Source organism: Cucurbita moschata, unplaced genomic scaffold (assembly GCF_002738365.1).
Source record: "Cucurbita moschata cultivar Rifu unplaced genomic scaffold, Cmos_1.0 Cmo_Scf00063, whole genome shotgun sequence".
Lineage (NCBI taxonomy): Eukaryota > Viridiplantae > Streptophyta > Magnoliopsida > Cucurbitales > Cucurbitaceae > Cucurbita > Cucurbita moschata.
In genome coordinates, this window is record NW_019268579.1 from 779,719 (window position 1) to 790,967 (window position 11,249).

Below are 11,249 nucleotides of genomic sequence, written 5' to 3' on the forward strand. Positions count from 1 at the left end.
CCCTCTCCAACACCTCTCGTTCTGTTCCCCTCTCCAACTAAGGTGTGATTTCACACTTCAATACCATTTCTTTTTATATTTTAAATAACCCACAGGCACCCCTACCCCACTTCTTTATTACTTTCTCTCTCACTCTGTCTTAAACAGAAAGAAAAGGATGAATTTTCAAAATGAAACCAGTGGGTATGGAAGTCAACAAAGTGTTTTAAATGCACAAGATAAATCTATAGATATCATTTCCCCTCGAACCCATGCCCATGTAGATGTAAGTACATGTGCATGTGCATATGCATGTTCATGTTCCTCAAGTTTCCACACTTCATCCTCCTAAATTTTTAATTTTCTTTGAGAAGAAGAAAAAAAAAAAAAAAGATCTAGTGGATCTTCATCTTATTATTTTAATCCAGTATCATTTTGTTTCTTTCTGACTTTCTCAAAGTAGCTTTATGAATATTAATTTATTTGTATCACTCTTTGTATAAGTGTTGGTCATCAAGCTAATAACATTTCCTACATCTTCTGCTTCTTTTTCAAGAATCCTACCTCTTAGTTTTCCACTTTTGCTTATGGAACCAACCCAGAAAAGCCTCCATATATTTGAGTCCCCAGCTTTTGCATCGCTCACAAAGCAACAGATTTCAAGCTATCACTCACCATTTTCTAGTGTTTCAGATTCTGCTTCTCCAATTTTAGCTGTTGCAGTTCTGAGTGTGATGGGGACTGTTTTTTTGCTATTGGGTTACTACATTTTCATCAGCAAATGCTGTTCTAACTGGCACCATTTTAGTCTGCTGAGGCGGTTTTCGAGTTTTCATTCCCAACAGCATGAAGATCCTTTCATAGCTCTCTCACCAACCATGTGGAATCGCGGGCTCGAACAGTCGATGATTGGCCAAATCCCAACTTTTCGATTCGAGAAAGACGATGAAGGTAGTGGTCTCTATGGCTGCGTGGTTTGTCTAAGCGAGTTTCAAGAGAACGAGACGTTGAGAGTTCTACCAAAATGTAGCCACACATTTCACTTGGACTGCATTGATGTCTGGCTGCAAAGCAACTCCAATTGCCCTCTTTGCAGAACAAGCATTTCAGGCACAACAAAGCCTCCAATTGATCACATTGTAGCTCCAAGCTCATCTCCTCAAAACTCTCAGCTCCTTTCCAACAGCCTAATGGGCAGTGATGAAGATTTTGTAGTCATTGAATTGGGTAGTGAAGATGAAGTTGTTTCCTCAACAGGGCAACAAGAAAGTACTATTTCAAGAGAAGCACTGGTTCAGCAGCCCAGATACCATTCTCCTAAAAAACTTGAGAACAAGGTTGGAAAATCCAAAACTCGGAAGTGTCACCATGTTTCAATCATGGGAGATGAGGGCATCAATGTTAGAGCAAAAGATGAACAGTTCTTCATCCAACCCATCAGAAGATCCTTTTCCATGGATTCTGCAGCTGATCAACAGCTTTACTTAACCGTTCAAATGATAATACATCAAGATAGGCAAATCAATGAGTCCAGTAGCAGTAGTAGTGCAGAAAATGACAGCAGAAACCGAAGATCTTTCTTCCCGTTTCGATCCGGACGAGGATTCAAAAACACGATTCTTCCACTCGAGTCAGATATGTAAATAAGGATTGATTGGTTGCATTCAGATTTAGTTTCTGTTTGCTTTGGATTTCAGAAGGTAGTGAAAAAGTTAATAGGTGAATGAGATATTACATACAAAACAAATGGTGTTATTTGTAATTTTTTATGAAATTTTACACATTATGGAAAAGAGATGAAAAATAGAACTTGTTGAAACTTGGCATGCTAGTGGGAATCATTGCTTAAACCACTAAACATTATCTTGCCTCTCTTTCTTTTTCAAGTCCTCATCATTGAGAATGATTGCTTGTCTCCTTTCTTTTGGGTTCTTGGTTTCATACTTTCATGAACGGATTCAGAGAAGAGCGGCCCCAAACTCTGAGTCAACTAGCTGAAGGCTCCTTCTCTTCACAATCATCTTCATATTCTTTAGCCAGTATGGTAAATTATGTGTTGCAGAAGCTATGATTTTAATCAATCAACTAATACATTCTTCAAAATAAACGCATGGTTTGGCGCTCACGCTTCATAAATAGTTGTCTGACAGTTCACATTTCAACCCCTCTATGTAAGATTACCTGTGTCGCAATGAATTATGTCAGTGGATGTCATTGCTTGTAATCTTCTTAACATTGAATTTAGAAACTAGCTCACTAATGAGGGTTTGAAATTATCTTGGCTAATTAGATGATTGATGAAAACTTCATTCATTAGAGTCATGGTTTTAACCAATAAGATTTGTGTTGCAAGATTTTCATGATTGGAATGAACATAAACATAAACATAAAGAATCAAATTTCAAAAAGAATCTAAAAAGGTTTATATTGTTGCTTTGAGTTGAAGGGAAGGGAGTCAAAATCAAGTAGACCCACCATTTATATTCCTAACATAAACAATGAAATTAGTTGGAAAAAAAAAAGTGCTTCCATATAAAAAAGAAGACTTGGATATGATTGAAGAATGAATTGGGTGTCATTAATAACTTGAATGTGCCGTTACTTACACCATCACATGGTTCCAAGAGGCTTCAAACCAAACAGAAGCCTACGAAGAATATTTTTGTTTGGTGAATTTATGTACAGAAAAAGAATTTGAGGATCTTGCTATAAGTAGGCAGAAATATAAAAGAACCCAGAAAATCAACATGTTATCTCAGGATATAAAGCAACAGCTTCCACATAAAGTAAAAGAAATTACTCAAAGCTTGTAGATGCAGAAGGTTTTGGAGTTTCTGGAGTTCTGCTGTACACATCTCCAAAATGAAGATCCAATTCTTCAGTCTCTATATCTTCTAAGTGGGTAGCTCCAGACAACTTCCCGAAATCGCTCCATTCCATGTGTTGTTGCTCCTCTGAGCTTCTTTCTGAGACATTATCATTGAGATTCTTCATGGTAGTAGTGTACCTGTTGAACTCGGGAGGATCCATGAAACTTGTTTGGGGTTGTTCACCAGACGCAGTATTTCGATCCCACCACCGAGTCTTAATACCAGGATTTGCACTGTTAAAATCTTGATGCTGAAATATGCTTTCGCGAAGGATAGGAGCGGACGTGGAGGCCCCAAGATGAGTTTCTGATCGATCCTCGAGATGATCTTCCTCCCAGTAATCTTCGTACCTTCCTTTTCTTTGAGTGAAGTAGGGTGGCAGCCAATACATTCTGGAGTTCTGCTCTATCAATTCAGATTGTTCTTCAGGGACGTCCCTAGAGTAATTGGCTATATCTTGTGGTGCGTTTGTATAATAATGATCGAGTAGGTATGGAAAGTTTCTTTGGTGTTCATCTAGCCATAGAAAATCTGTCCAATTAGCAGCCGCTGAATTTGCACGAGGTAGTTCCCTCGGAAAAATCCCATTCCTGTCCCGATGACCGACCAAATTGCGACTCCCTTGATGCATTTCATGCGGCTGATGTACATGTCCCCGTCGCTGCAACATTTTCTCCCTAAAAGTCTGTAGGTTTGACAGGAACTGTTTTCCCTGAGCATTTGGTTCCCATGCAGGATAATTACTACAGAAACTGCAGTGACAACACAACTTGATGTGTGAGGGTTCAGAGGCAGTAAATAAAAGACACTATTTACTTTTAAAAGAAGAATCTTGAATGTAACATTTTCAGGATTCACATAAAAGCACTATACAAATCAAGTTCACAGAATTGGTATCTGGGCCCTGGAAATCTTCAGCAAAAGTATGTTCTATCTTGTTGGTCACTCCTATCAAAGCTAATTGAAAAGTTGAAACAAAGAAAGTGCTAGAGATGTTTATATCAAAAATATCAAACCCGCTCTGCTTTTATCATTTACATATTTTTCACTAAACTTTATCGAAGCTGCTAAAAGTTGCATCACGATACAACAACGTGATATATGTATAGATTATGTATAGATTCACCGCATGATCAGGAGTTATCCTAATTTAACTCAAATGCAGATTGAAGCCGGCCTTTTTAAAGCTGAGATTGTGAAGGCCATATTCGATTGCTTTCTCTACAACGTTATGAAAATGCAGCAAACATTTTTGCCAGTATGCCATTTAAAATCAGAACAATTCTAGAAATATTTTCGATAACAAAAATTGGCATAAGGAAACAATCAGAAAAGGCACGGTCAAGAAAAGCTCGTACCTCAAGAATGATTTCTCCATTTTCCCCTGTGAGCTTCTCTCTGCGCCTGGTGCATTATGTGGTGACCCATAACTGCTATTTCCATGTTTTTGGAAGTCGAAGGCACTGAAACTGCAGAAGACAAGGAAGCAGCCAAAAACATTTTGAACCGAAATAAAAAAAAGTATATAAAAGAAGCCATATTGCATTTCTGATAGCCACCCAATTATAAACATGTAGGAGAAAAGGCATGCAGGGAAGGGTTTAATGTACTGTATAAATAGGGTTGATATATAGAGTAAGGCCCTTTAACCGAGTTAGTAACGGATGGGAGGGGGCGTATTTAGATGAGTATATAGGAAGCCCATGACAAAGGGGGGGCTTTTGCGTTGCTTATGCTTGTGTTTTGGTAGTATGGGTTTAGGAAGAGATAAGGAACTCTATGAATTCCCCCCAGGCTTTACTTCTCCCCAAACTGTTTTGTATCTCATTTGACTCTTTCATGCAGGAATAGTTTAGTGTAAGGGAAGAGTAAAGATCAAGATACTATTGAAGTAACAAAACAACCTGCAAACATGACCAACACCTTCAATATGAACTGTGAAGTCTGCAATGAACTGCAAGATGTCATCCACCCTCTGCAAAAATAAAAATATGGGTGACTGAAAGAAGGTGGCCACAGTAAAATGAGATGAGATAAGGTCTCTATAAGTTTCAACCTCTGGAACAATGAACACAAGCAAGAATGGGGTGAGAAAAATGGAGACCATCTCCTCAAGTAACATCATTCCTGTATACTGCATCAGAAAAGCAGCATCAATGCAATATTGAAAAACAAGAAAAGAAAATGATCTTTGTATTTCAAACAGATGAAAGCAAAAAAAGGTCAACTTTTTACAACTCGAGACAGTTTTGAGCAACGGGGAACTAAGAGAATTTGCTAAGCAAGCAGGTAAGTCAACTGGGGTAGTCAGGTCTGGAAGAGAAGACGGAGCTCTCTAACGCCTGAGTTCTATAATAAGATAGGGATAGTCTCAAGTTCAAAGTTACCAGTTTAATTCTCACACCAGCCATACAGAAAATGAGATGAACTGCTAGGAATTTACCTGGAAAAGGGTTTCAAATTCTAGTCGGATAACCTCAGAATTTTCTTTGCCACGCCATCTCTTCGGCATATAATGCGTATGCTGGACAACCATAGACATCGCCCCCTCAGGATCTAGAACTAAAATTTCATCTGTAACTGCTGCCCGACTAATAGCAGTTATAGTTCCAAAAACAGCAGCATACCAGAGAAGGTTGCGGCCGAATATCTGAATGGTAAAAGAACATATATTTAGAGATTAAAGTATACAGTTAGGCATAGGTTTAGAGGTTAAGAGTAAATGGAATGTATATTACATGGCCCTCCAGTAAAGATTCCTCCAGAAAAGCAATGATGATCAGAATAGCAGCAAAGCCACCAAAGACAAATGAGATGAACTTTGCAATTATCGTAATAATGGGAGAGGGAAATTGCTTTAGATACTCTGAAGCATGAAGCACACTGCTATTGACCCGGTGTTTGAACAAATGCTCGACCTGTCAAAGATATAGCAGCAATTATGAATACTGAAAATCTCCCTCCCCCCTCTAGAAATATTATCTGTCGCACGTGACACGTTACAACCTAAATCCCGCCTTTTGTTGTGTCACATAATGAATCTGTCACAAGTTACAACCTAAATATTTTCAACACAACTTTTCACAAATGACAAAAAGAAATAAAGTTTACTAAGTAAAATCTAGAGACTCATCGTACCTCATTAAATTCCCTAAAAATCCACTTTGACAAATTTGACCACCTTCGAGATGATGCTGTACTTGGGTGGTTATAGAACTGCTCAGCGTGCCTCAGGAAGAGGTATACCAACATGAATATGACAAGAAATGGAGAAAGCAGGAGCATCACCACTCCAACTACCGCAAGCCTTTTCTTTAACGTTCTAGGATTGGATATGAACTCCCTTCTAACACAGTAATTACTGCAACAAGAATATGCTTCAGTCAGTAGGGATTCTACATAGCAAGCAAGAAAATCTTTAAAACCTTCAGATTTAAGACATCCCTGTGGTTAAAAAAAAAAAGTTGCAAGCTTACATTAATTCAAGCTTTAGGTCTTAACAACAGTATACTCTGGACCAATACTTACGTTTATCAAGGTGAAGGTGAGAGATATAAGAGTATGAATATACAGACGGGATAACATATATTTTTTGTTAAGTAAATCATACATACGCATGGAAAGTATTACAAAAGATGTATCAGTTCTTAATGTTTGATCTGTCTAAGACCTATCTGTAGCCATTTACTAAATAATAGAGAAATATTTCCAGTAACAGACATACCGATCAAACATGCTCTGTAGTATGCACCAATTTAAGGTCCATTCTAGACTTTTTGTCAATGTTAATCGATAATGCTTCCTAGAAGAGTCAAGTTTCACAGCCGGGCCAGCACCTGGGACCCACTTTGAGATTGGAAAAGCAAGTACACCTTTGTTAAGCATCCCAATCAGGTAGTTCTCTTTCCGCATTAAGCGCATAACCACATCATGAGCAGAAAGATCCTTAGCCACACAGAGCTGATAAGTTCTTTGCAGCTCAACAACCTTCTCAAGAATTGTTGCCCATGGCATAGTTTGGATTTCATTGTCAGATATGTGAAGACTTCAAAAAATATAGACTAGGTATTATTATGAATCTATGATCACTCATAAACTGAAGCACATAATAAAGTAACTGAAATGGGAAAGATAAGACTTTAGGCTAAATTGCAAATTTGACCCTATGGTTTGAAGAAAGTTAGAATTTATTCCATATGATTTTAAAAGCTAAATTTGTCCTTATAGTTTGATAAAATCTCATAATTAGTCCCTTTGGTTACTGTTTATCAGGGTTTATCAAACCATAGAGACTATTTATTCGGGTTTTATCAAAATATAGGGACTTATTCTAACATTTAAAGCCATAGAGACTGATTTCTAACTTTTTTGAAACCATAGAGATCAAACTTACTATTTAACCAAGATTTTAAAAGCATGAAATCTAATGATAAGACTTGTCCAACGAACCTGTTGTTATAAAAGCGACGGATTCCTAAAATGTCCTTTAGCTGTGCAAAAAACCTAAAAAAGCAAAAGATCCAATAAACAGAAAATATGCCTAAATATCCAAGGATGATAGCTTTTGAAAGTGTAACATGGTCTAAGGGATGCTCATGAAGAGCTTCCTTGGCAAGATCACACGGTTTAGTTCCAGACTCCACAGCATCCATCCCACACTTGGCATTACGCAGACCATTCCAATCAACAAATAGCAAGAAAAATGCTGAGAAACATATGGTAAAGCCAAGACTCATAAGCTCCACTATCCACTTTGTTATGATGCACCAAAGCCCTTTGTCACAGTAATAGCTGTAGATCCTTTCAAAGAATAGGTCCAGGTCAGCTATTGGTTCCACATTTAAACGCTCCCCATCGAGAAGCCCCGTAGGGCTCTCACTACCAGGATCTGGCAATCTTCCATAGGTGGATAGTTCAATCTCTTGTGGCTCATCCTTAAGCAAAGAAGACGTTAAAGATGATTCGCCACGAGCTTTCCATCCAAAAATTCCAACATTATCTGCACCCCTTGTTCCACTGAGCATCATTCACTAAGATAGACAGTGGGCAGGTACAGTAAGTCCATTCCCTGAAAGAAGTTGAAATAGATAGCAACAAGAAACGTTTGAGCAACAAGATCCAAATAATAATGTATGGAGGAAGATAGGGGAAAGATCTTTAGGATGAAGGACCAAACAATTTAATCGTACATCATTCACCAATTACATATCATCCTCCAAGAATCGACTCCATTTGAATTCAACAAGGTTAAAAATGGAAGGCTAGCATAGAATAAGAGTATTTTGTACAGTGTTATTCCAGAGCAAGTAACGAATAGGTTTTGACCTGGAATCAACATATCATATGCCGAAACAAAAATATAAGGAAGTCCACAGAACAAAGCTACTAAAGATTACTGAAAATAATGTTGCTTACCAAAGTGCACGATAACTAGTCTTTTTAATTTTCTTCGTTTCATAAATAGTAACCATATTGTTCAACTCAAATAACGAAAAAGAGTCAAGAGGTGGGTTGGTCAAATACAAAAAATTACTAAACGATTTATGAGTAATTGCAAGCACATGAAAGTTTGGTCATGTATGGCATTGGGACTCAAGGACATCCACGAAAAAGCTTGGATGATAAGAGGACTCTTTTAGGAAAAAGAGGTCAACAAATCTCCAGTGCCTCGTGTAAAGCACAGCATAGACAAGGATAAACACATTGGTGGTTCTTGGTTCAACTATTTTAAGAACATTGTTCTAGCCTGACTTTCATTCATCATAATACTAGTATTCATAACAAATTTTATTCTGCAGAGGAGTCAAATTGATAAGCTTCAGGAAAGAAAGCCAGAGGAGTACAAAACTAAGGTAACCAGACTAGAAGAGTCTGAATATTGACAATTATACATTGGTTTGTTTGAATTACTCACGCAAGGCATTTTGAGGAAGGGGTGGAAGGGGGAGAGAAGGCAGATGATCTTGCAACATGAATCATAGCCAGAATCAGTTGGCAAAAAGAAAAAAAAAAACATAAAAGGTACAAAATTTTCATTTGTCGTCCACAATTGTAAAAGAAGGAAGTTGGAGAGAGTTGAACAAAGGTTCCAATTGACTAACATTCGAGCTCAAACGAATATCATATAATACAGACACACAAAGAGATGATCACGAAAATTGAAGAGGAAGCAAAATAAGGAAGTGGGTATGCAATGATGAGAATTACCTTCAATAAAACATGAATGAAGGGGGGCAAGCAGCCGAATATAAGAGCAACCCAAGTCGAAATTAGTTGTAGAGATGATGGGCAGATATTAATATCGGGGAAAGAGCAGGGAAGAATGAAAGAATTGAAGGTAATCGGCGGAATCAAAGACGAGGGGGCAGAAAAATCAAAGGGGCGGTTCGGGTTACGTGTAAGGAAAGAAGAAAATTTACAGAATTAATCTGGTGTAAGAATTGGAGTGCGTTTAATTAGAAAGCTGGGAATAAGGAACAAATATGATATGAGAAGTCCCAGAAGAAAACGTGAAGAAACGTGAACTTGGGTAATTCCCTTACCCTCTTTCTCGTCTCTTTGCTTCTCTTCTCCACAGCCTTAATCGAGCAGACTGCTCTTAGCCCCTCTTTTTGCATCAGCTTCAAATTTCATCAATGAAAATATATTAATTTTTTTAAAATATAAATTATTAAAAGAAAAGGTCAAACTGTATAATAACTTTTACTCTTCAGAGTTATATACGCCATTTACCCTAGTGGATTATATTATTGATGAAAGTGGTGAAATATGAGTTTTTATTTATTTATTTCAATTTGGACTAAATTATAAAAGTAGTTTCAATTTTACCATTTAACCTTTTAACATTTGAAAGCTTTTCAATAAAAATTCACAACAGATAAATATTTTGTCCAACATGAAATATTTATGAAAAGCTAAATAATATTTGAACTTTTAATTCTGAAATAAGAAAAGGATTTGACACAGATACAAGGAGAGTATCTGATCAAATTCCTTTTTTCTTTTTTTCTTTTTTTTTTTCCCTTAAAAATATATAAATAAATAATAATTGTGAAGCAGTATTCTACAAATCGGGCCACCAATTGGGCTCTGAGCCCAAATAGACATGCTATGGCTTGGTCGGTGAGTTCCGAATAGCAGTCTGGCCCAACATTCGAATCTGGATTGTTTCAGTCTTGGGCTTCCTAGCTCGGCCTTTATCTATTTTCCTTTTTGAAAAATCAAAACTCACCTGTTTTAATCTGATCCAATTGAGTTAAATATTGTAATGTCTCTTCTATTCAACTAATTCATCTTTGTTTTTTTTTAACTCATTCATCTCAATAATATCAAATTTATGGGAAAGTTTTGATTTTTTTTTCTCTATTCTAGGCATAGATGTTCACGGGACAAAGTAGGGAAGGACGAACTTCGAAGTTAAGGCTCGAGACCCTACTTGACCCTTCAACAAACTTATTTTTGACACTCGTGCCTACTTGTGTGGCTCGTATCTTGCTTATGTCTCATCTTCTCTTTAATGGCCACTTTACATGGTGTGTTACGCGGTGTGTCGTCCACTTCTCCGTTTTCACCAAAAAATTTCATTTATTTTTGGGAAGATCAGGATCGTGTAGATTTTTCTTTTCACCTTATTATTCTTTTTAAATCTCGTAAATAAATCTTAATAAATCAATATGTTTTATCTGCAAAGATATTTTCAAACATAATTTCTAAATTTTTAAATTTTAATATTACATCATAGTTTTTTACGATTAAATAAAATATGCAACATATTTTTTACCATCAATGTTTGTAATACATAAATCCTGATAAATATATATATAGTGTGCGCGCTTGTTAGCGAGGAGGGGAAGAAGACGAAGATTATAATTTTGTCCCAGCCTCATTTATCTAACGAAAAAAATATTTTTTATTCTCTCCCTATCTAAATGAGAAATCTCCGCCCCATTCCAGACGAATTTAGGGTTTATGGTTTAAGGTTTAGGGTTGGTTAAATAATAATAATAATAATAATAATAAAATGGATTGTAAATATAATTAATGATTTTAGGGTTTGCAGACATGGCAAATGATGGAAGATTAACCCAAAAATGTGAGAAAATCTACTATACCTTGGCTTTAGGTGTATCAATTATATTATGGTATATATGAGTAGTAGATTTGAAATGAAATATATTACTCCTATAAATGATATATCAATATCAAATATATTAATGGTATACTCCATATTAAATATATTGTGATACGGTATATCAACAATACATTTATTCTTTTGTTTGTTTGTTTATTTATTGGTTACATTAGTTTTACTAGTATTACTTGAGCGACAATCAGGCTAGACAAATCCTGTTTCCAAACAAGCCAAATCTTTTTTTTTTTTTTTTTTTTTTTTTTTAAAAA

At 36.4% G+C, this 11,249-nt stretch overlaps 2 protein-coding genes across 4 annotated transcripts; one reads left to right on the plus strand and one right to left on the minus strand.

Moving 5' to 3' along the window:
* Positions 1 to 21: 21 nt before the first annotated feature.
* Positions 22 to 1,810, plus strand: LOC111437354 (RING-H2 finger protein ATL16-like). The gene has a single exon (XM_023075276.1). It carries the CDS (start codon positions 567 to 569, stop codon positions 1,620 to 1,622), a length of 1,056 nt encoding a protein of 351 aa, XP_022931044.1. The 5' UTR covers positions 22 to 566; the 3' UTR covers positions 1,623 to 1,810.
* An 86-nt stretch (positions 1,811 to 1,896) lies between these two features.
* On the minus strand, positions 1,897 to 9,484 carry LOC111437352 (autophagy-related protein 9-like). 3 transcript variants are annotated; one of them, XM_023075275.1, is made up of 11 exons: positions 9,057 to 9,469; positions 7,299 to 7,917; positions 6,574 to 6,894; positions 5,988 to 6,210; positions 5,588 to 5,767; positions 5,293 to 5,499; positions 4,906 to 4,983; positions 4,754 to 4,824; positions 4,208 to 4,318; positions 2,780 to 3,601; positions 1,897 to 2,160 (listed from the first exon to the last, which is right to left on the minus strand). In XM_023075275.1, the coding sequence occupies exons 2-11, from the start codon at positions 7,874 to 7,876 to the stop codon at positions 2,157 to 2,159; spliced, it is 2,595 nt and encodes an 864-aa protein (XP_022931043.1). In that variant the 5' UTR covers positions 7,877 to 7,917; positions 9,057 to 9,469; the 3' UTR covers positions 1,897 to 2,156. The 3 variants fall into 3 exon arrangements, with proteins under 3 accessions (XP_022931043.1, XP_022931042.1, XP_022931041.1); XM_023075274.1 differs by lacking the exon at positions 1,897 to 2,160 and having other exon boundaries at positions 2,533 to 3,601; positions 9,392 to 9,484; XM_023075273.1 differs by lacking the exon at positions 1,897 to 2,160 and having other exon boundaries at positions 2,533 to 3,601.
* Positions 9,485 to 11,249: the final 1,765 nt, after the last annotated feature.